The sequence below is a fragment of the Aspergillus wentii genome, assembly GCF_001890725.1.
Source record: "Aspergillus wentii DTO 134E9 unplaced genomic scaffold ASPWEscaffold_2, whole genome shotgun sequence".
Taxonomy (NCBI): Eukaryota; Fungi; Ascomycota; class Eurotiomycetes; order Eurotiales; family Aspergillaceae; genus Aspergillus; species Aspergillus wentii.
Genome location: NW_024467833.1, coordinates 317,747 through 336,641, shown reverse-complemented (window position 1 = coordinate 336,641; position 18,895 = coordinate 317,747). Strand labels below are relative to the sequence as shown.

The window sequence follows — 18,895 nt, the reverse complement described above, 5'->3', positions numbered from 1 at the left end:
CGACGCTCAAATCCCCGCCGCCCTGTGGGAAGTTCGATCGCAACAACGTCTTTGCTTTTTTTCGCAGTTCAGAGACACACATTGCTGTTTAGCTATATAATACTCGTCATGGCAACTGAAATCACTTTTGACACGACTATGGTAAAGACACCTATCCAATATATCTACCTCAATTGGTCACTGACTGGTCCCAGGGCTCGTTCTCGGTAGAACTCTACAATACGCATGCACCAAAGGTCAGCACTGCGCCTCCTCACCTTTAAGCGGTACCTCATACTGACTTCTACTTGTCTAGACATGCCACAATTTCGCGACCCTCGCGCAGAGAGGGTATTACAACAATGTCATCTTCCATCGCATCATCTCCAACTTCATGGTACAAACCGGTGATCCGACTGGCACTGGCCGAGGAGGAACTTCAATCTACGGCGAGAAATTCGAGGATGAGATTCGTAACGATCTGAAGCATACGGGGGCTGGAATTCTGAGCATGGCGAACAGTGGACCGAACACCAACGGCAGCCAGTTCTTCGTCACCCTTGCGCCGACCCCGTGGCTGGATGGAAAGCACACAATTTTCGGCAGGGTCAAAAGCGGTATGCGAGTGATCCAGCGCATGGGACTGGTCAAGACAAATGCCGAAGATAAACCAATGGACGAGGTCAAAATCATCCGGGCCAAGGTGGTGGAAGACCGAGCGGAGGAGTGAGCTGGTCTCGAAATCAAGCATATCGCGGGCAATTCGGACGACATAGACAGGCTTGTCTTTACAATATATCCCATCAACTCTCATCTCTACCAGAGGTGGATCATTCGTGTCCGTCACCTGGGAGTCGGGCAACCCATTACCTGCGGGAGTCACAAGCACAGCTTGCTTCAATAACGCAGTATAGCGAAAGGTTGCCCAACGCATTCAGGCCGAGACCGAGCAAGTACTTTATTACAAGACTTCTGTCTACATTGGCGAGTGTGTATATAGAGCCAAATACAGAAGATAAATAGTGGAATGTATCACTACAAAACGAACCGCTTCCATCAAATGTTTCCATCCAGAGCAGCAGATACAGAGTGATAGATCTTCTCTGCCACTCCCATAGACAAGACCAGTGAAGGCTTATCAGAGACGACTCCGCTATGAATAGAGCGCAGCCTGTCTTTGAGGGAGTGGTGTGTTGGAGAAAACCGACTTTGGTGGGAAAAATCGGCTTTAAAAGGTTTGAAAGTGCGTCTAGCTGAATCGGGTATAGTGGGTTTCTGGCATGCTACGTAGTACATCGTCTCGGCTCATTTTGATATCAAAGAAAGGTCTTTACAAGATGTGCTCTTGTAGAAACAGTGTAATTACATATATATGCTCGATATATAGGGCTAGTTCTCTACTGAATCTTATTGAAAGAGTCACAATGTTCAATACCTACTAATTACTACCACATATCGACAAAAGCTCAATCCCGCTCCAATTACCCAATGAATGCATCATTGAACAAATCTCTCTTCTATTTGCAATTCATATACTTATTACTTGGTTTTCCTGCAAAATTTTAGCAAAAACTATCTCTATCAGTGTGTTTTGCGTATCATTCTGCTGCATCGACGTAGTATCTCGAGCTAAGTCACGTGGCGCACCGGTGTGGGTCTTTTCTTTCGGTAGACATCTTTCGCGTTCTTTTTTCCTCTCCCCAAAAAATCTCTTGTTCTCTGAACACTTGATTCTCCTGCACACATGATCAGGAAAGACCTGTTGCAAAGGATCTGCTCCACAGCCTGCAACCCAATGTGATGATATTTGGGTTTATCTATCTCTGTAGCACTGAACCTTTCTATCCAACAGCTTGATCTGCGTCGCGACCAGCCCAACCAGCATGGAGTCACTGACAGAAACGCCATGGGATGTAACAATCTCTGGCACTGGGCTAGCCCAGTCGCTTCTTGCGCTGTGAGTCGGCTTATGTCCATGCGGTGCACTGCGTCGCTAACGCTTTGCTGTGGTTCAGGGGCCTTTCCAGGTCAGGTAAGAAAGTACTCCATGTTGACAAGAACCCATACTATGGGGGCTCAGAGGCTGCATTCAGTCTTCGGGAAGCCGAAGAATGGGCAGCTACAGTAAATAAACGTGAGTTATACCGTCGTCGCTTGCAACTGGCATATGCTAACCCCTAAGCTAGAACCTGGAAGTGTCCCGTTTGAAGATGCAACAGTCTACTCTCCTGAGGATTCTTCTGAGGCTGATGCGAGGCTGTCATCACCTCGAGCGTACACACTTGCCCTATCTCCCCATTTGATTTATTCTCGCTCCCAGCTACTACCCACATTGGTTTCGTCCAAGGTCTACCGGCAGTTGGAGTTTCAGGCCGTTGGAAGCTGGTGGATACACAAACCCTCTGGGAATGCTGATGACAATGCATCAAGTCTCTATCGTGTGCCTGGCAGCCGCGAAGATGTTTTCGCAGATGACGTGATCACTCTCAAATCCAAGCGGACTTTGATGAAATTCCTCCGTCACATTGGGAAACCTCAACAGGATGAAGAGGCGACGCCAGAAGAAAGCGAGGACTTGTCCATGCCCTTCTCGGATTACTTGACGTCCAAGTTCCAGGTGCCTGCTGAGCTTCACAACCCACTCCTGTCCCTTTCCTTGTCCCAAAATTCACCCCAGCAGACACCAGCCGAGTATGCGGTTCTCCGTGTCAAAAGGCATCTGGCATCTATTGGCGTTTTTGGGCCTGGGTTTGGAAGCCTGATTCCCAAGTGGGGTGGTGGTTCTGAGATCGCTCAGGTAGGCTGCCGTGCCCTTGCAGTCGGGGGTGGTGTGTACGTCTTGGATTCGAGTATTCAATCCATCACGGATCTACCCGGGGCTGATAGCGATGAGGATGCCCGCATGCAGGCACAGCTATCGATCGGCGAGTCGATCCGAACCAAGTTCCTAGTCGGTTCAAAGTGGGATCTTCCGGCAGAGGTTTTGGGTGCCCAACCTAGCTATGAAAAGGTGGCTCGATCTATCACGGTCGTGTCGTCTCCTTTGGGATCCCTCTTCCCTGTCACAGCAGAAGGAGGGCCAATTCCTGCTGGGGCTGTCGTTGTCTTCCCCGGAACCTCCCTGGGCGAGGCTGATGATTCGCCAGTGTACCTTCTCGTTCACTCCAGCGATACCGGGGAATGCCCAACTGGACAAAGTAAGTTTACTCTTTTGTTCATTCTGATGCCCTCTGCCCTGCTCATATGATGCCTATCTCAAACTTATCTACATTGCCTGTACTTTCATTGATGAAAACTACCTGCGAGACTGATCAAGAGCATTTACCTTTATCATTTTATCTGCCAATATTTTATTGCTTCACGTCGCTAACTGGTGTGTTCCTCAGGTGTCATCTACGGCAGTGTTAATGTGTCCGGTCCTCAAGGACAGTCCCTCTTAGAGACTGCTGTGCAGAAACTTCTACAGTCGACGGTTGGTCTTGATGCTAAGGTCCTATGGTCTTTACGATACACACAGCTTGGACGTCGCGATGATGCTAGCAATATCGCGGAAGCCATCAGGACGAGCTCGGCTCCAGACAAAGTCATTTGCTTCCCGCCACCCAGTCTCGATCTTGCCTTTGACGATGCATTGATTGACATGGTCAAAGAGGCATGGACGATGATCATGGGAGCGGAGGCAGCTCAGCATGAGTTTATGACATTTGAGGACCGAGAGAACCATGATGAGGAATGATAGACATGTAGACATGAATACTCCGTAGTAATGAAATGTTCAATATTGCATCTACACTCCTTGCATCCAGCATCTAGCCTTTCCTCCGTACTCAATAATATTAAACTTTGCATACATCCAACGATCGCCCTGCTCATGTAAGGGCGCGTATATCGACAACTGTAGTGTAACCTCCAAATAGCAACAACACCGCCATCAGATCAACATCTCCATCTGCAAATCTGCAAGGACTCAGCTCCTCCATCTGACCAAGCCTTATATATTAATAAAGGGCATGGGCCGAAAAAAAAAATAACCCAAAGCTTGTAAAATCTGAAGCTGACGACGACATCAACAAACCACCCTATTTTTAGTCGGTTGTCCGATTGCCACAAGAGCGGGGCTGAGCCAAAGACCGGGGTGGTGCACACATATCCAATTATCCCATGATGTCCGCGTAATATGGCTGATGGCTGGGGAAGATGGATGGTGATATTTTGGCTTGTATTTTATTGTACATATATTGTATTATTGCAATTTGAAAGACAATAGCGGAGAGTGTGGCAGGTAGAATAATCGATGGATGTGTAGGTTTGTTTGAAGTTCCCGCCGTTGACGGTTACTCTGTTCAGAGGTCAAAGTGCAGGCGACAGATAGATAGTGGGACGAGAGGAGGTTCTGGCCTCAGTTGTCTTGGTCTAAGATATTAAGGTAGATAATTTCTTTGCTCTTTTGATTATAATCATATTGAGTGTCCTTTGTTTGTACTTGAAGAAATACATACAAAGGTTGTGTTTGATAGGCATTCCTCGAGATGAGGTTGAAGTGATATTATCAATCAGCCAAGCATCATGCAGACCAGACGTTCCCCAGAATGATCTCATTTCATCTTGCATTTGAATACAACGTACTTGCACAGAGTACAGAGTGTACACAGTACGACACTACCTCGTTTGCCAAATACATCCAGTACATCCAGTACCCCTGTTGAAAGGATGAAGAATGCGGGGTACGGTACAATGCAATCTACCCCAGACAAACCAGCAAAAGACGTGCGTAAGTCTTTCTGTCATTTAGCATCTAAACAGGCTTTTTAAGCGCCCATAACCTCCGAGACAGCCTATTAGCCGTGGCTGGTCCAATGGATATTGAGCGTTGCATGTCGTGCTGTTTACTCTGGTTGGGTTTATCCGCCAAGTGAAGTGAAACATGTTGGTGATGGTGAAACTGGTCGGATATGAGGGAATTAGGATGGGTTTTTTCTTTTTTTCCTCTTGAGTTACATGACGGGAGGGATATGAAGGTTTAATAGATGATTGTGATTGTACATGGTGTGAGGTTACATTAAGTGGGACTGGTATGTATGTAGATATATTTACTCTGTAGAGTAATGACCAACGAGTTAAGATAGATATAAAGTTTATTTATTGTAATACTTTCGGATTATATTCTATTAACTGCCTTGAAGACCATCAGCTCTACTGCTAGTATGCACTGTCAAATGCCAATAATTCTGTCATGAAGAAACTTGTGCCACTGACTAGTAACTGCAGTCTGTCTGAAACACTGTCAAGTACCGTTGGTGGAGCCGACAAACACGTGGAAAAGGAAATGACAGCCATTGCAGACACATTTGATTGTGATATTCTGCATTAATCAATGCCACACAGTTGTAGATATATCTTTGTGGTACTCTATATATGTATTGTGTAGTACTTGTCTACGCAGTTGTACTGTAGTCTGGATGATAGACACCGGATCCACAAGGCTACAAGGCTAGAGAGTTCCATCCAGACTGATTGTCAGATTGTCAGGTTGGGAGCAGATCATAGGTGAGGTTAAAATTTTGATCTCCGCTGGTCAGTGATTGACATTGTAAAGTTGATGATATTATGTATTGGGAGTACGTAGGATCAATAGTTTGGACAATCATCTTATATAGTCATTCAGATACCAGACAGATCAGAATAAAGGAGTATTACTCTGTAAGTTGTTACCTGGTGATACCATTCAATCTAATATGGCGGGATATAGGCCATTACATCATACTTGATTCGCCAATATAAAGCCTCAATCCGAAACACTGACGAATCTTGATTTAAAAGACTTTTGACACGCAACATCTACAGCTCTAACAGCGGTCTATCACTCTACTCTTTACAGAGCATAGTACAGAGTAGTAAAAGACAAAGAAAACTCCATGGTTCGTCCGCATCGCAAGAGAGCCATGTATGGTAAGTGGTCAGTGGGGTATTTCTCTGCCTTGTGTTTTTTTGCAGTTGAAAAATGGTAATTTTGATACCAGTAACATTATCATCCAGTTAATTCATCGGACCATTCAACGGAGTCAGGAACCGTGCCCGATTAAGCAGTGATGAGCATTATACAGTTACGGTACCTACATGAGGCTTGGACAGACACTCGGACTGCCGACGGTGGCACTGACTGTTAAGTTTGGACCCTTTTTCCCGCGTCTTCTTCTATCTTCAGGATTGATTTCTGGACCCTGAAGGGCCGGATCTGAGTCTGACGTTGACGTCGGTCGCCACAAGGCGCGCAACAATGTGGGAGGGCGGAGGCAACAGTGGCACACGTACCATGGATGAGCAGGAATATCGTAGCCTTTCTGGCTTTTCCGCCTTGAATATTGGATTTTCCAGAAGGAACGAATCGACCAGAACTAGACGAGACTAGATTTGAGATGTTCATTCCATGGGATGGTGGTGAAGATCAGGGGATCATGGTGCCGACAGCCTTCACCAACAAAGTAGACATGTAATTACCGATACAAAAAAGTGACAGCTTGCCAAGGCACAAGTTCAAGCTTAAATGGCGATTCTGCCAGGGTCTGACTGAGAGATTAATTAATGGCCGGTTGGGCTGGATGTGGTGCTTAGCGAACCCGGCTAGGATGTCGATCGGTATTCCTTTGGGATTGTAAGATGTTCCTGAATATTATGGAGCCACGCGTCCAGATCCACTGCTACTGCTTACATTTAGAGTATATTCTATTAGAACGTCTACATTTTATATAGTGATGAATATAACATAATATCGAGTAGGATAGACTTAATATCTACTCTGTCAGCAGTATTAATGCGATGAAAAAGATGACGATGTATTGTATGATAGGGACACGCGGCCGTGGGGCTGGCAGTTCCAGCGCCCCTTGGAGCAGCGCCCCTGAATGGCCAGCCGGACGGGAAAGCAACGCTGATCATATCAGTTTTGTCACACCAGCTGTATCTTCAGATACGCCAACAGTTGGAAACTTGGATGATACTATCTGCCTGGTATCAAGGTACGTAGTAGGTTCAAAGGAGAATGAGATCCTGGATAGATCGATGCGTTCCTGATCGAGTCGGGAATGGAAAACATCCACCGGAACATTCCAGCAATCGAATCATTCCAGGGCCAAGTTTAGTTCACATAGCAGACTGGTTCACCCAACAACGCAAAGTCAAACGGTTGTTGATATCGAAGGGTTTCGAGAAAAGAAAAAGAAACCAGGGACTTGGGTCGGGTTGCCTTGACCTGAGAAACGGTGATCAGTGGAATCTCGAAGAAGAAAAGAACTGTGGATCACACCACAGCCTACACAGTACAACTGAGACGAAGCTGAATTTAGGCAGTACAGTAGATACTAGATACAGTCAACAGCGTCATATGGAAATAGAGACAAATAAGAATTTGAGATGTGAGATATTCTGCATCGAGTATGTCGTGTGTTTGGATGTGATGTATTGTTCAGGGTCTGAAATGTGAAAAATACCAATATTCGGTGGGGATGGGGAAGATCCATCAGCAGCAGAGCATCATCCAGCATTCTTCTCTTCTGTCAGTGATCTGCATCGAAGGAAAAGAAAAAGAAAAAGGATTACGATTTTAGTCTTTCGTAAAATAAAAAAAAAGGAAAAAAGAAAAAAGAAAAAGCCAAAAGGACAGAAAACAGAAAATGCGAGGCGTCGACATTCACAGGCAGTGATGCCCTCATAATTCGCCCTCCATAATTCCCCTCCCCTTGACCTTTTTTCTTCTTCTCCTTCTTCCTATCGTTTCTTTCTTTTTTCAGTTCATATTTTCATATTCATTTTCTTCCCTCTTTTCTATCAATACCAACTGTTTGATATCACCATCCAAACTGCAAATCCTCGTAATATTACCGAGCTAAGGCCCCAGTGCCAACCCGTGGTCCAGTAAGTCCGCATCATCCATCCACATCCATCCATTCCCACTCTTCAATCTGCTCTCCTGTCTTCATCCTTCCCTCATTCTTCTTCTTCTTTTCTTCTTCTTCTTCTTCTCCCCTCCCAGGCTTATCTTCACATTCTCCTCCTTTCCTCCCCCTTCAGCCTGTGCTTTTCCATCAGCCCTGGACGCAGCCGTCCAGTTGTGCTTGCCCGCCAATTTAACCTTTTTTCTTTCCCTGCGTCCACTGCATTTTTTGCTTCCTTATCACCCCGTCTCTGTGTCGCGGGCTCCGACGCTATTTGTCTTTCGTTGACACTAATTTCGCAAAGATTTTGGATTCTTTTACTGTGATCTATTTGCCAATTCCACTCTTTTCACAGTTCCCCGAACGTTTTCACCGATCCGCTGTCTTCGTCAAAGCGGTGCGATACGTTTGCGGTACTCCGGACTATACTCGTTGATGCGACACTGATACAAATAAAACGACCCTAATTTATTTTCTCTCGACCGTCGTTCGAGTCCTTCTTTCTTCTTTACACCAACGAGTCCATAATAATATTTACCCAAAATGTTGCGACCTAAAACTGTCGTCCCCCTCATCGCCCTCCTCACTATCGGCTTCTTCTTCTGGGCCGTCGAACGCTATGATCGCGCAGCGTTCCTCCGATTTAAACATCCCGTCGACCGGGTTACTTCCTCATCTCCTACTCAAATTCAATTACCCGAAGCTCAAGCATCGGCTGCCCCTAAGAAGACTTGCGATATTGAACCTGGTACCACTGCCCCTCTGCCTATGAGTGAATGGCTTCCTCGCAAGAACTACACTCGTGCCTACTTCCGTCCTCGCCATGTTGGCCCCAAGACCGAGTTCCACTCGCTTGAGGATATTGCTGCGCCAGTTCTGCCGCCTTTCAAGGCTATGGAGCGTGGTATGGTGATCTCTCCCGATAACGAGGATCCCACGTTGCCCTGCCCCAACATCATTGATGTGGATGTGGCGGCCGATCACGATGCGGATGAAACCTCCAAGATGCTGTTTGGTCTGGCCACGACTGCTGACCGTTTGGACCGTCTTCTTCCTACTCTCCTCTACTCGTACGGTGGTACCAAGGCTTCTCTGATTGTTCTCGTTCCTGAGTCCGACGACGACTTGGACAAGCAGGAGACCTACTTCCGCAACCGTGGCTTGGATGTTACTCTCATCGCATCTCCTCTTGATTTCACCGCTCGTTACTTTGGTATGGTTGAGGCATTTGCCAACCACATCCGCAACAAGCGCCCTCAAACCACCTGGGTTGGCTTCATGGATGACGACACTTTCTTCCTCTCTCTGCCCACTATCGCTCAGGAGCTGAAGCTCTTTGATGTCAACAAGAAGCACTACATTGGTTCTCTTTCGGAAGCCAGCTGGCAAGTCGATGCCTTCGGTAACATCGCCTTTGGAGGTGCCGGTGTCTTCGTCTCGAAGCCCCTGCTGGACGTTTTGGAGACCTACTACGATGAGTGCCAGTCGTGGGGTGAGCAGCCCGGTGACCAGAAGCTTGGCCAGTGTATCCAGCGATTCGGAGAGACCCCTCTTACCCTCTGGCCCTCGTTGTTCCAGATGGACATGAAGGGTGACGTCGACGGTGTCTACGAGTCGGGCCGCAAGATTGAATCCATGCACCACTGGAACAGTTGGTACAACAAGGATGTCGTGAAGATGACCACCGTGGCAGCAGCTGCTGGTCGTCGGTCAGTGCTCCGCCGCTGGGTCTTTGACCAAGAGGAGCATGTGAACGCTCTTACCGGAAAGTCTACTCGCACTTTCTGGGTCTTGACCAACGGTATCTCGCTGATCAAGTACACCTATGATGAGAACACGCCTGATGACGCCATCAACTTTGACCACACCGAGAAGACCTGGGAGGAAGATGCTCGCGGTTACGAATCCCGCCTTGGACCCCTCCGCCCTGTCGAGCAGGAAGGCATTCTCAAGGACCGATGGGTACTCCGCGAGGCCTTTGTTGTTGGTGATAATGTGCACCAGTGGTATGTGCGTGAAGAAGACGAGGGCCACAGCGTCATTGAGATCGTCTGGCTTGGCCCCAAGGGCGGTGGTGGTGCCGGCGTGGGAGGCTACGCTGTGAAGGCTTAATTTGATTGAACGATTCAAAGGCAAGCCACACAACCGATTCTAAGGCTGGTCCTTGGGCAATTGTCAAGCTTGCTTTCCATTCTTGCACATGATTACTTCCTTATCTTTCTCCTTTCTGTTACTTGCTATATTATCTCGCTCCATCAGCAGCAAAGGAAGAAACCCAACAAAAATCAAACCAAAAGAGCGCTGTTGAATGGACGGGCTTTCTACATTTCAAACCCAGAGTCCTCGGCATCCTATTTCTGATTGTTCATTGTCTTTGTCCGGCGTTGCATTGGCGGAGTCAAGATGGCGCAGGCAAAGATGGGAACTGGTGGTTTTCAGTGAAGAGCATATTTTGTTACAGTCCCTTGATAAGATTCGGGTGGACGTCATTTCTTTGCTTTTGCTTTTTATTTTGACCGTTTCTATTGGGGCGGCTATATGCATTTGTAAAAATAGACTTTTAGGCCTTGTGGCCATGGGAGATTAGCGTTCAGATTTGTCGTTATGCCAAATTTATGATTTCCAATTCTACTTGTGATACTATACTTATACTCTTATCTTTATACGTAGTCAATCCAACCCAGCACAACTCTTAGGCCACGCCAACCAACTCGTCCACTCCTCACCCAGCAACTCATCAATATGCTCAATCAAATACCTCGCCCACCCCCGCATAAACCACAACCCATCAACCCTATGCAACAACGCCGCATAATACGCAAAAATCACCATCGCCTGCGGCTGTCTCTCCCTCAGCAATCCTAAAAACCCATCGGGAATCGCAATCGGCCAGACAAAAATCTCGGGGATAAAGTCCTGGCCTCGCGAGGTGAGGAGCGAGATTTGGGTATGTGTGTTGAGGAGTTCGTGGATTGCGAGGGCGCAGGCTGTGCGGTGTGCGTCTGGGAGGATGACTGAGGGATTGGTGGAGGAGGGGAGGAGGAGATTGTGCAGGGAGGTTATCTTTGAGGAGTCGGGGATGGAGTGGGAGGCTGTTGTTTCGTGGCGCATGCCTCTGTGTAAGAGGGGAGCTAGGAAGGAGGTTGAGAGGGTGGGCCATTGGGCTTGGACGACGGAGTTGCAGCCGCGGATCATGTGGAACCAGTCTAGGATGTCTTTGTTGATGCTGCCATTGGTAGTGGAGGGGTCAGAGTCGAGGGTGCGAGGCGTAGCGAAAGCCAGAACGACAATAATGCATGAGAAAGCGAAGAGAGCGACGCAATTCGAAGTGTCGACTGTGTTTAGCGCTTCCTGGACCGAGGAGAGGGCGAGGGATTGGTGCGTTGAGGCACGGAGGGAGAGCGATTCCTGGCGGTCCGGATGGAGATAGAGGAGGTGGAGGGCTGAGACGGAGAGGATGCCGCGGAGGAGGAATTCATGGTGGAAGCCTAGTTGGACGACTTGGGATTGCCAGAGGGCGTGTTGGTCTGAGGAGGCGCCGGAGGGGAGGGTCTTGTAGGTGACTGTTGTGTAGTGGTGGAGGAGTTCAAGGTCGGGGATGTCGAGGGCTGATGATGTTGATGCTGCTGTTAATGTGGACGGGGAAGGAGTTGGGGGGTTGTTGAAGGAGGTTGTTGCTGATGATGGTGTTGATGCTGACGCTGAAAACGCCGGGGATGGACGACGATGAGTCAGATCGCATTCGATTTGTCTGCGGGCGCAGTTGGAGCATTGGGGAGGTTGTTCATCGCACTGAGGATGTCAGTTTGATTGATCCAATCGAAGGTTAGTTGAGATACCTTGATGCGACGCAGTTTACACTGCTGACAGCCATTGCGCGATTTGGTATGCGAGCGTCTACTCCACATCAATCGACCCTATCCAAGTTAGCAACGAAGCATGGAACTATCACAGCAGAAAGACGAAACATACCCTAATATCCGAAAAGGTCATGGCTGATCAGTGAATCTGATTCTGACAGCTAGACATGAAGTCATGGATATATGGAGCAAAACTACTCCGCAAGGAGTTAGTTGACACTAGCACAGCCCACTGTAGGTTTCAGTTGGATCCGGGGAATGAATGAGATGTATCAATCAAGGTCATGATAGATCGCGATTACTGTTAGCGATCATCGATGCCCGCCACGAGGAGAGAGACTCGTGCTGTGATGCTGGAGCGTTGGTGATGCATTAGTGAACGTTGTTGACTTGCTGAGGGGTATGGCTACGAGTGCGAGTATCTGGAGTGTACTTTGTGTGTAACTGGTACTGCGACATACCTTGATTGTAGTAATACTTATGACTTTTGATATTATGATAATGATATCTACACGATATCTGCTTCTTTGCTATTGAATTTGGCTTGGATGGACGCTGATAGTGTCCTTGGTAATTGTCATCATGCTATGATCGGGACAATCCTTGCAGATCATGAGACAACCAGACAGGTAGGGTTACAGCATGATGGCATTTATCTGATTATGCAATTAGGATACAATATACTGAAAGTACAATATAATCATGATAATTCTGCTACTCTGGCTGATGAAGCTGTTGATGCAAAGAATGAGGAGGCATTTGGGTGGAGCCATGAGTTGGCCTCGAGTGGCGGCTGGCCAATCAGAAAATGCCAAGAGTATTCTCCACGGCTGAGTCTGGATGTTGTGTATTTGAAATACGTTCGCAGATATCATCACAAACTATGGATTGGATGTGTTTAATAAATCATTTAATTACTATCATATAATTGATATAATCGATAGCTACATAGATATATAAGTAGTGTACCAGTAGTTACATGGTAATAGAATTGAGGTATAAATAGAACGTTACACTGGTGGTGATGTAATTACGGTACCGTCACGTGCCACACCGCCTGCCTCTCCCAACCGCACTTTGCCCTCTTCGACCTCCTCCCGTTTTTCTTCCTTTTCTCGTCCTGAACCCAAACCCTGCGAAGCAAACGCGTTACTCGATTTGGTCATCCTCCCACTTCCACTTCCATCCCCCGAAAAGCATCATTCCTCTTTGGGCACTCGAGTCGTGATCCCCCCAGATCTCTCCCCGTCTTCGTCGCCCTTGATTCTATCCCCATTACTTTCAGTTTTAATCCCTCCAACCCCCCCTCCTTGTCCATCATGGCCGACATCACTGCCGTCGGTGAGGAGAACCCGTCCCCTACTCAGGACGACCTGCAGCAGGCCGCCGGTAACGGCGCCGTCGACAACCGCGGCACCAAGCGTTCTCGCATGAGCGCCGACGACGATGATGATGACGATGATAAGCCCGGTCGCGAGCGCAGAAAGATTGAGATCAAGTTCATCCAGGATAAGTCGCGTCGCCACATCACCTTCTCCAAGCGGAAGGCCGGTATCATGAAGAAGGTGCGTTGAGTTCCGTCGCGTCTCCTCTCCTCTTCCCCTTTTGTCCCGTCCGACTTCTCTTGCATCTATTTCTCATCTGCGGCTTTCATTATCCCAATCCTTGCTCGATATTAGCTTCAATTCAATGCTGACGTTTCAATCCGGTCGCGTCTAGGCCTACGAACTGTCGGTCCTCACGGGTACTCAAGTACTGTTACTCGTCGTTTCTGAGACCGGTCTCGTTTACACTTTCACTACCCCCAAGCTTCAACCATTGGTGACCAAGGCTGAGGGCAAGAACCTCATTCAGGTGAGTCATGTTGCTGTCTTCCATCTCGAATTGGCTTCCCAACAGGGCTGACCCCTCTTGATAAAAGGCCTGCCTCAATGCCCCCGACCCAAGCAGCAGTGAGAACGGCGTCGATGCCCCCGAGGTACCGGCAGAGACACCCGAGGATGTTGGTCACAGCAATGTGAATGCTCAGCAGTCCAACATCGCCCGTCCTGCGGGCATGCACCCGGGCTACATGACCAACGAGCAACAGCAGCAGATGGCCTACTATCAGAACCTCCAGCAACAACAGCAGGCCGGTGGGCAGTACGCCGGCATGCCTGTAGGCAATCGGATGCCCACCCAACATCAGCCCACCGCATAGACGGTGTCTTGTCTCTGTTTGCGTATGACCCGTTTTGATCAGCCGAGGGGTCCAGATCGTCGTTGTTTCACTTCTTTGTTGTCTCAGCATCTGCACTCCGCTCTTTGCCCCCCTTCATCTTGATACCCGACATAACTGTTGGCAACCGGCTGATTCTTTTGAAATCGGTGTTGACTACTGGCCTTATATCACACCTTTTCGAGAACTCAAAGCATGATTCCCGGTAGCCCAGTGTATACCCCGAGCTCTTATCTAGTGCTCGGTCTCCACAGGAGCTTGCCTTTGCTGGCAAGGACCTTCAGTGTGACTCTACATGCTCTTTGGCCTGTTGTTTGAGAAAGAAAAAAGAAAGCAAAAAAAAAAAAAAAAAAGAAAAAAATTATCGAAAGCAAAGGATGCAAACACCTCGTTCTGGACTCCGAAGCCGAATCAGCTTTTGATTTTCTTTTCCGTTCATCATCTCCTAATCATCTCCTAGACGACGGCGGAGGTGGCGGTGTTTCTGGTGCATTTCATTTTCTTTCGTTGGCGATGTGGTTTTTCTATTTTTCTTTTATAATTTGACTCTCTCTTCGATGCCTAATTTCTAGCCTATTTCTTATTTGATTTCCCCCCTTGTGCGCCATGTTTCGTTATTTCTCTTTCCTTTCTCTCGAGTCCGATCAGGTTACTGGATGATCGGTGGCATTGGCGGACGAAGGTAGTAGGGGAAGAGCTATGCAGAAGCGGACATGAATTGATTATATTTGACTGAGTAACTGGCATGATATGGAATGGATCCTCTTCATCAGATAGGAAGTATGTCTAGTATGTGTCTCATGTATGGTATGGAGAAAATCGGAACTTAGTTTTTTTTTTTTTTTTTTCTTACATCAAGATCTCAATATAATGTAAGCCATTGTATACTGTCATTCGTGGATAGTGTGTAGTACGGAGTATATGGATGATATATAATTGGCCAGGAAGATAGACGCGTTGGCTGTATATTCCACAGCCGTCCTGTCCATTGGTTATACCATACTGTACCCGAGATTCATTCTGAATATTCAACAAGACTCAAATTAAATATAAGTATAATCTAATAAAAAACGCAAAATAAATTCAAATGATTTATACTTCATATTTAAGTAATCTCCAACCAAATATACTTGTGAAGTGTAAACAGCAGACAGACGCATGAGCCATGCATAGTATGCATTAGCCTCACAGGACTATGCAATCATCTAACACATTGAAAGTGAAATTTGTGTCAAGCATGTATGTGTCTGGTTCTATGTTCATGACCAGTCGATATACCCAAGACAGTCAAAAAAAGCAGGCAGTGACGTGTTGAAAAGCAGAAAAGAGAAGAAAAGAAAATAGCTCGAATCCAGTCGTGATTAGTATGTTAGTTTGAAATAGTTAGTGTATAAGTCTCTTGTATTGTACATTTATCTCGCGAAGTTGTAGAAGTGAAAACTATGGGTGGGTGGAGGGTTTATGGTCATTGCGGCGGTCGTTGCTGTTCATCGACTTCGCTATTGTGATCATGTAAGAGAGGCTGTTGTTGCTCTTCTCTTGGATGTCCAGGATCCTGGGATCTTCTGCCAGACCTTTGACCAGTCCATTGTGATAGATACTGGACACTTGTGTTCCAGGCGTTGGTCAATATCCGTCTCGAACCCGCGAGCGGACCAGCGCTCCGCGTGGTTTGAGAATTCGCTTGACTACCGCCTGACGAACTGTTATTGTATTGGTCATCTTGCGTGCCATAGCCAGTCACTTGGTCCACATGTGTAGGGAAAGCCCACGTTGTCCGTCGTTTCTGAGGAGCATTCCGGCTATCAAACGTAGCTGCGGAGGCCTGTCGCCATCTGCCATCTTGAGCTGGAGGAGGATATCTTCGAGGAATCTTGCCTCGCTGGCCAATAGGGCTAGTGTTTGAGTGTCTAGGCCCGCGCCATGTACCGCTTGCGCTTCGGGGGCGGGTTTGGAACGACCCTAAAGAAGCACGAAGGGAGAGGGAAGACCGAGAGCCTTCATGGGCATATTCGTATTCTGAATCGTCAAGTTCTGCCCAGATAGACGCAGGGTCCACATCGGACTTTGTGTTTTGGCTGAATGATGTAAATAGAGGGAGACTAGGAGATCGCTTGTGAGGGGATTTTCGTCGTGGAATAGTTTGCAGCAGTGGTTGACACTCCCCAGTCTGGGCTTCTTCATCGCCCAGGTCAAGGTGGGATGGAGAATGCGAGTGTTCTTCAACAATAGCCATTCCGGGACCCAATCCGGTCTGGGAAGGTCCGACAACGGTGACGGCTGCATGGTTATCAATGTCCTCCAATCGCCATGAAAGACAGAGCACTCCACTCAATAAAATGATAGTGCCTAACGCAATAAGACCAGCATGATATCCAGTCAACTGAGATGCCTGGCGGAAATAAATCAAACCATCCAAAATAGCGATAATGTTGTAAATGCAAAAGACAAAAGGATAAAGGATACTGGTGCTGCAGAGCTTCAATCCCCTGTGTAGATAAAACAGCTGTGTGAGGGCCAGGAGAATCATTCCAATGAGAATCATCCATGACTGCCACCGGTTGAACTGATTATTGCGGTCCACGATCGTGCGGACGATCAGTTCTACAGCTGACTTGGCCAGAAGCAGCGAATGGGCTGATAAGATCCCGCTGACCATACCAAAGCACATGCCACGGAGAAGCCGAACACGGCTTTGGACAACCTGCAGACGGGGTGCATACGGGCCGAGGAAATGTAAATATTTAGATCGGGACCAAGGCGATAGAAACTTGAGCAACCGTGATCCAAGCAAAATGGCCAGTGCGATCACGGCAGTACCGATCATCCACAAAACAAACGGGCGACGTTGCAAAAGGTCCAATAACTGATCGAGTGTATGTGCCGGCTCCCCAATGGCGCCGAACGTCGCTATCAATATCGCGCCGATACAGACTAGTATAGTGCCGATCAAAGAATATCTGGTGAATGCTTCACCAAGGACCAAGGTAGCAAAAATTGTATTAAAGACGAGTCCGGACTGTTCGCAAAGGATTTAGTAAGGCTTCAATGGTCTGCTTCGATAGGGAGGCACTGACTGCTTGAAGGGTCGAGAGCACCGGAAGAGGAAGGGTAGTGATTTGTATGGTACTGCCGAAGATGTTGGAAACGACGAACATTAACATGCCCAGCTGTGCGACGTTAGAATCCATGCTCCATCTGAAAAACAACCAAGATAATTGCGAACATACCTGCCATCTTCGACGTTTATAAGGGGGTCTGCGTATATCGTAGGGGTCCTTCTCATCCTCGAGGATGTGCGACTTGCGCTGGAGGGTAAGTCCGATGGCCTGAAGACTGGTCGAGACCAACCCAACCACGACTCCCACCTGTTCCCGAATTGAGTGTCAGTAAAGGTAATCTCGTAGAAGAAGGGATTCCATACCGCGACGCTACCCTGGGGCGACAGGTGACCAAGATTGCCCATTTCCGGTATTCTGGTGCATTGGTCGCTGAGCGGGAGACGAAGCAGTGCGTAGGCCGGCTGAAGGAAGTTATCGGTGTACGGGCGCCATAACCAGGAGTGTATCCAAGTGAAACAGAAAAGACAGACGATGGAGGGGTTGATGTTATCTTCTTAAAACCGACTCCATGCAGCATGGGGCGGGAAGGCGGTTCCTGATTCTGGACGCTGGACTGACGGACGCCAAGTCAACGTGAACAAGTGACCCGATCGTCAGCAGATCCGCTCTGGTCAACCACCACCACCGGCCGTCTTGCTGCTCTTGTTCCCCATTCCCTCCCACCCCCCATTTCTGGATACAGCTGCAGTTCCCCCAAACAGGTGAGCATGGTTCCTGACCTATTATCTACGCACTAGAATCAAATATGTTGCTTGTGTTACCTTCCTTAGACCAGCAATGCTGACCCCCTACCGTTGTTCGCCCTCTTAGCAGCTAGCAATCACTCCGCATCGGAAAGCTTGACTTGGGTCCTATCGTCCCCACGTCCCCCTCCTCTACACCACTACATCCAAGTCGAATTCTTTCGATTCCCACCGTCAAGATGTCGCAGGGTCACGCTCTTTCAGATGACCAGGTAGGCCCCGCCATTCCCGATCACGAATGTTATGTATGCCCGAGCTCATGCAATCTACGAACAGGTCGCGGGCGAGCTCCGCAAGATGACGGCCTTCATCCGGCAGGAAGCGCTGGAGAAGGCCCGAGAAATCCAGTTGAAGGCCGATGAGGAGTTCGCCATTGAGAAGTCCAAGCTCGTCCGCCAGGAGACCGCCGCCATTGATACATTGTACGAGAAGAAGTTCAAGCAGGCTGCCATGTCCCAACAAATCACTCGCTCCACTCTTGCCAACCGCACCCGTCTTCGTGTTCTGTCGTCCCGTCAGGAGCTTCTGGACGACCTGTTCCAGCGTGCTCGCGAAAAGATTACCGGTGTCGCCTCCAGTGATGCCCAGAAATACGAAACCGTGCTGCAGGGGCTGGTCCTCGAAGGCTTGTACACATTGAACGAGGATAAGGTTGAGGTTCGCGCGAGAAAGGAGGACTACGACGCTGTCAAGAAGGCATCTGAGGAGGCAGCGAAGAAATTCAATGAGGCTGTCGGCAAGGAAGTAACAGTGGAATTGGATGAGTCTGAGCCGCTGCCAGAAGATTCGTGAGTTACCCACAAATATACCTGGAATCTTTGTAATGGCTTTCTAACATCTAATTCTTAGTGCTGGTGGTGTGATCATCGTCGGTGGCCAAGGCAAGATCGAGATTAACAACACGTTCGAAGAGCGCCTGCGAATGCTTGAGATTGATGCTCTTCCTGCTGTCAGGGAGATGCTATTCGGAAAGAATGAAAACCGGAAGTTCTACGACTAAGATATACATTTGAGTTGTTTGTTATATAACCCTGCGCTGTTC

At 48.0% G+C, this 18,895-nt stretch overlaps 9 protein-coding genes across 9 annotated transcripts; 6 read left to right on the top strand and 3 right to left on the bottom strand.

Annotated features, from left to right (window-relative positions):
• Window positions 1-38: 38 nt before the first annotated feature.
• On the top strand, window positions 39-1,165 carry cyp1 (putative peptidyl prolyl cis-trans isomerase (CypC)). Its single transcript, XM_040829208.1, has 3 exons — window positions 39-141; window positions 195-236; window positions 296-1,165. Exons 1-3 carry the CDS (start codon window positions 109-111, stop codon window positions 707-709), a joined length of 489 nt encoding a protein of 162 aa, XP_040691833.1. The 5' UTR covers window positions 39-108; the 3' UTR covers window positions 710-1,165.
• Window positions 1,166-1,859: 694 nt separating this feature from the next.
• ASPWEDRAFT_103274 (putative Rab geranylgeranyl transferase escort protein) lies at window positions 1,860-3,715 on the top strand (the record flags this gene model as incomplete). Its single annotated transcript, XM_040827550.1, has 4 exons — window positions 1,860-1,936; window positions 1,995-2,128; window positions 2,190-3,176; window positions 3,366-3,715. Coding segments are annotated over 4 exons (1,548 nt in total), but the record flags the coding sequence as incomplete, so codon positions are not given.
• A 2,417-nt stretch (window positions 3,716-6,132) lies between these two features.
• Window positions 6,133-6,599, bottom strand: ASPWEDRAFT_35731 (uncharacterized protein). Its single transcript, XM_040834286.1, has one exon. It carries the CDS (start codon window positions 6,401-6,403, stop codon window positions 6,143-6,145), a length of 261 nt encoding a protein of 86 aa, XP_040691831.1. The 5' UTR covers window positions 6,404-6,599; the 3' UTR covers window positions 6,133-6,142.
• Window positions 6,600-8,453: 1,854 nt separating this feature from the next.
• Window positions 8,454-10,022, top strand: gfsA (glycosyltransferase family 31 protein; the record flags this gene model as incomplete). The annotated part of the gene is made up of 1 exon (XM_040830250.1): window positions 8,454-10,022. The coding sequence occupies one exon, from the start codon at window positions 8,454-8,456 to the stop codon at window positions 10,020-10,022; it is 1,569 nt and encodes a 522-aa protein (XP_040691830.1).
• A 98-nt stretch (window positions 10,023-10,120) lies between these two features.
• Window positions 10,121-10,539, top strand: ASPWEDRAFT_311950 (uncharacterized protein). The gene has a single exon (XM_040833517.1). It carries the CDS (start codon window positions 10,219-10,221, stop codon window positions 10,495-10,497), a length of 279 nt encoding a protein of 92 aa, XP_040691829.1. The 5' UTR covers window positions 10,121-10,218; the 3' UTR covers window positions 10,498-10,539.
• Window positions 10,539-12,056, bottom strand: ASPWEDRAFT_311930 (Zn(II)2Cys6 transcription factor). The gene is made up of 3 exons (XM_040833516.1): window positions 11,883-12,056; window positions 11,750-11,827; window positions 10,539-11,702 (listed from the first exon to the last, which is right to left on the bottom strand). The coding sequence occupies exons 1-3, from the start codon at window positions 11,901-11,903 to the stop codon at window positions 10,581-10,583; spliced, it is 1,221 nt and encodes a 406-aa protein (XP_040691828.1). The 5' UTR covers window positions 11,904-12,056; the 3' UTR covers window positions 10,539-10,580.
• A 1,033-nt stretch (window positions 12,057-13,089) lies between these two features.
• Window positions 13,090-13,970, top strand: ASPWEDRAFT_48479 (uncharacterized protein; the record flags this gene model as incomplete). Its single annotated transcript, XM_040837108.1, has 3 exons — window positions 13,090-13,335; window positions 13,490-13,624; window positions 13,692-13,970. The coding sequence occupies 3 exons, from the start codon at window positions 13,090-13,092 to the stop codon at window positions 13,968-13,970; spliced, it is 660 nt and encodes a 219-aa protein (XP_040691827.1).
• Window positions 13,971-15,044: 1,074 nt separating this feature from the next.
• ASPWEDRAFT_311829 (DUF803 domain protein) lies at window positions 15,045-17,775 on the bottom strand. Its single transcript, XM_040833513.1, has 4 exons — window positions 17,413-17,775; window positions 17,219-17,356; window positions 17,066-17,158; window positions 15,045-17,007 (listed from the first exon to the last, which is right to left on the bottom strand). Exons 1-4 carry the CDS (start codon window positions 17,452-17,454, stop codon window positions 15,454-15,456), a joined length of 1,827 nt encoding a protein of 608 aa, XP_040691826.1. The 5' UTR covers window positions 17,455-17,775; the 3' UTR covers window positions 15,045-15,453.
• A 257-nt stretch (window positions 17,776-18,032) lies between these two features.
• On the top strand, window positions 18,033-18,853 carry ASPWEDRAFT_105492 (H(+)-transporting V1 sector ATPase subunit E; the record flags this gene model as incomplete). The annotated part of the gene is made up of 3 exons (XM_040827729.1): window positions 18,033-18,065; window positions 18,130-18,641; window positions 18,703-18,853. 3 exons carry the CDS (start codon window positions 18,033-18,035, stop codon window positions 18,851-18,853), a joined length of 696 nt encoding a protein of 231 aa, XP_040691825.1.
• Between the last annotated feature and the right edge of the window lie 42 nt (window positions 18,854-18,895).

Bases quoted from the DNA above. Each gene is read 5' to 3' on its own strand.
- cyp1 (XM_040829208.1), top strand. From the start codon at position 109: ATGGCAACTGAAATCACTTTTGACACGACTATG. The intron at 142-194 runs GTAAAGACACCT...GACTGGTCCCAG, and splicing joins TCACTTTTGACACGACTATG to GGCTCGTTCTCGGTAGAACT. The intron at 237-295 runs GTCAGCACTGCG...CTACTTGTCTAG, and splicing joins ACAATACGCATGCACCAAAG to ACATGCCACAATTTCGCGAC.
- ASPWEDRAFT_311950 (XM_040833517.1), top strand. From the start codon at position 10,219: ATGGACGGGCTTTCTACATTTCAAACCCAGAGTCCTCGGCATCCTATT.
- ASPWEDRAFT_311930 (XM_040833516.1), bottom strand. From the start codon at position 11,903: ATGACCTTTTCGGATATTAGG. The intron at 11,828-11,882 runs GTATGTTTCGTC...TAACTTGGATAG, and splicing joins TGACCTTTTCGGATATTAGG to GGTCGATTGATGTGGAGTAG. The intron at 11,703-11,749 runs GTATCTCAACTA...TGACATCCTCAG, and splicing joins GTAAACTGCGTCGCATCAAG to TGCGATGAACAACCTCCCCA.
- ASPWEDRAFT_35731 (XM_040834286.1), bottom strand. From the start codon at position 6,403: ATGAACATCTCAAATCTAGTCTCGTCTAGTTCTGGTCGATTCGTTCCT.
- ASPWEDRAFT_311829 (XM_040833513.1), bottom strand. From the start codon at position 17,454: ATGGGCAATCTTGGTCACCTGTCGCCCCAGGGTAGCGTCGCG. The intron at 17,357-17,412 runs GTATGGAATCCC...ATTCGGGAACAG, and splicing joins CGCCCCAGGGTAGCGTCGCG to GTGGGAGTCGTGGTTGGGTT. The intron at 17,159-17,218 runs GTATGTTCGCAA...AACGTCGCACAG, and splicing joins ATAAACGTCGAAGATGGCAG to CTGGGCATGTTAATGTTCGT.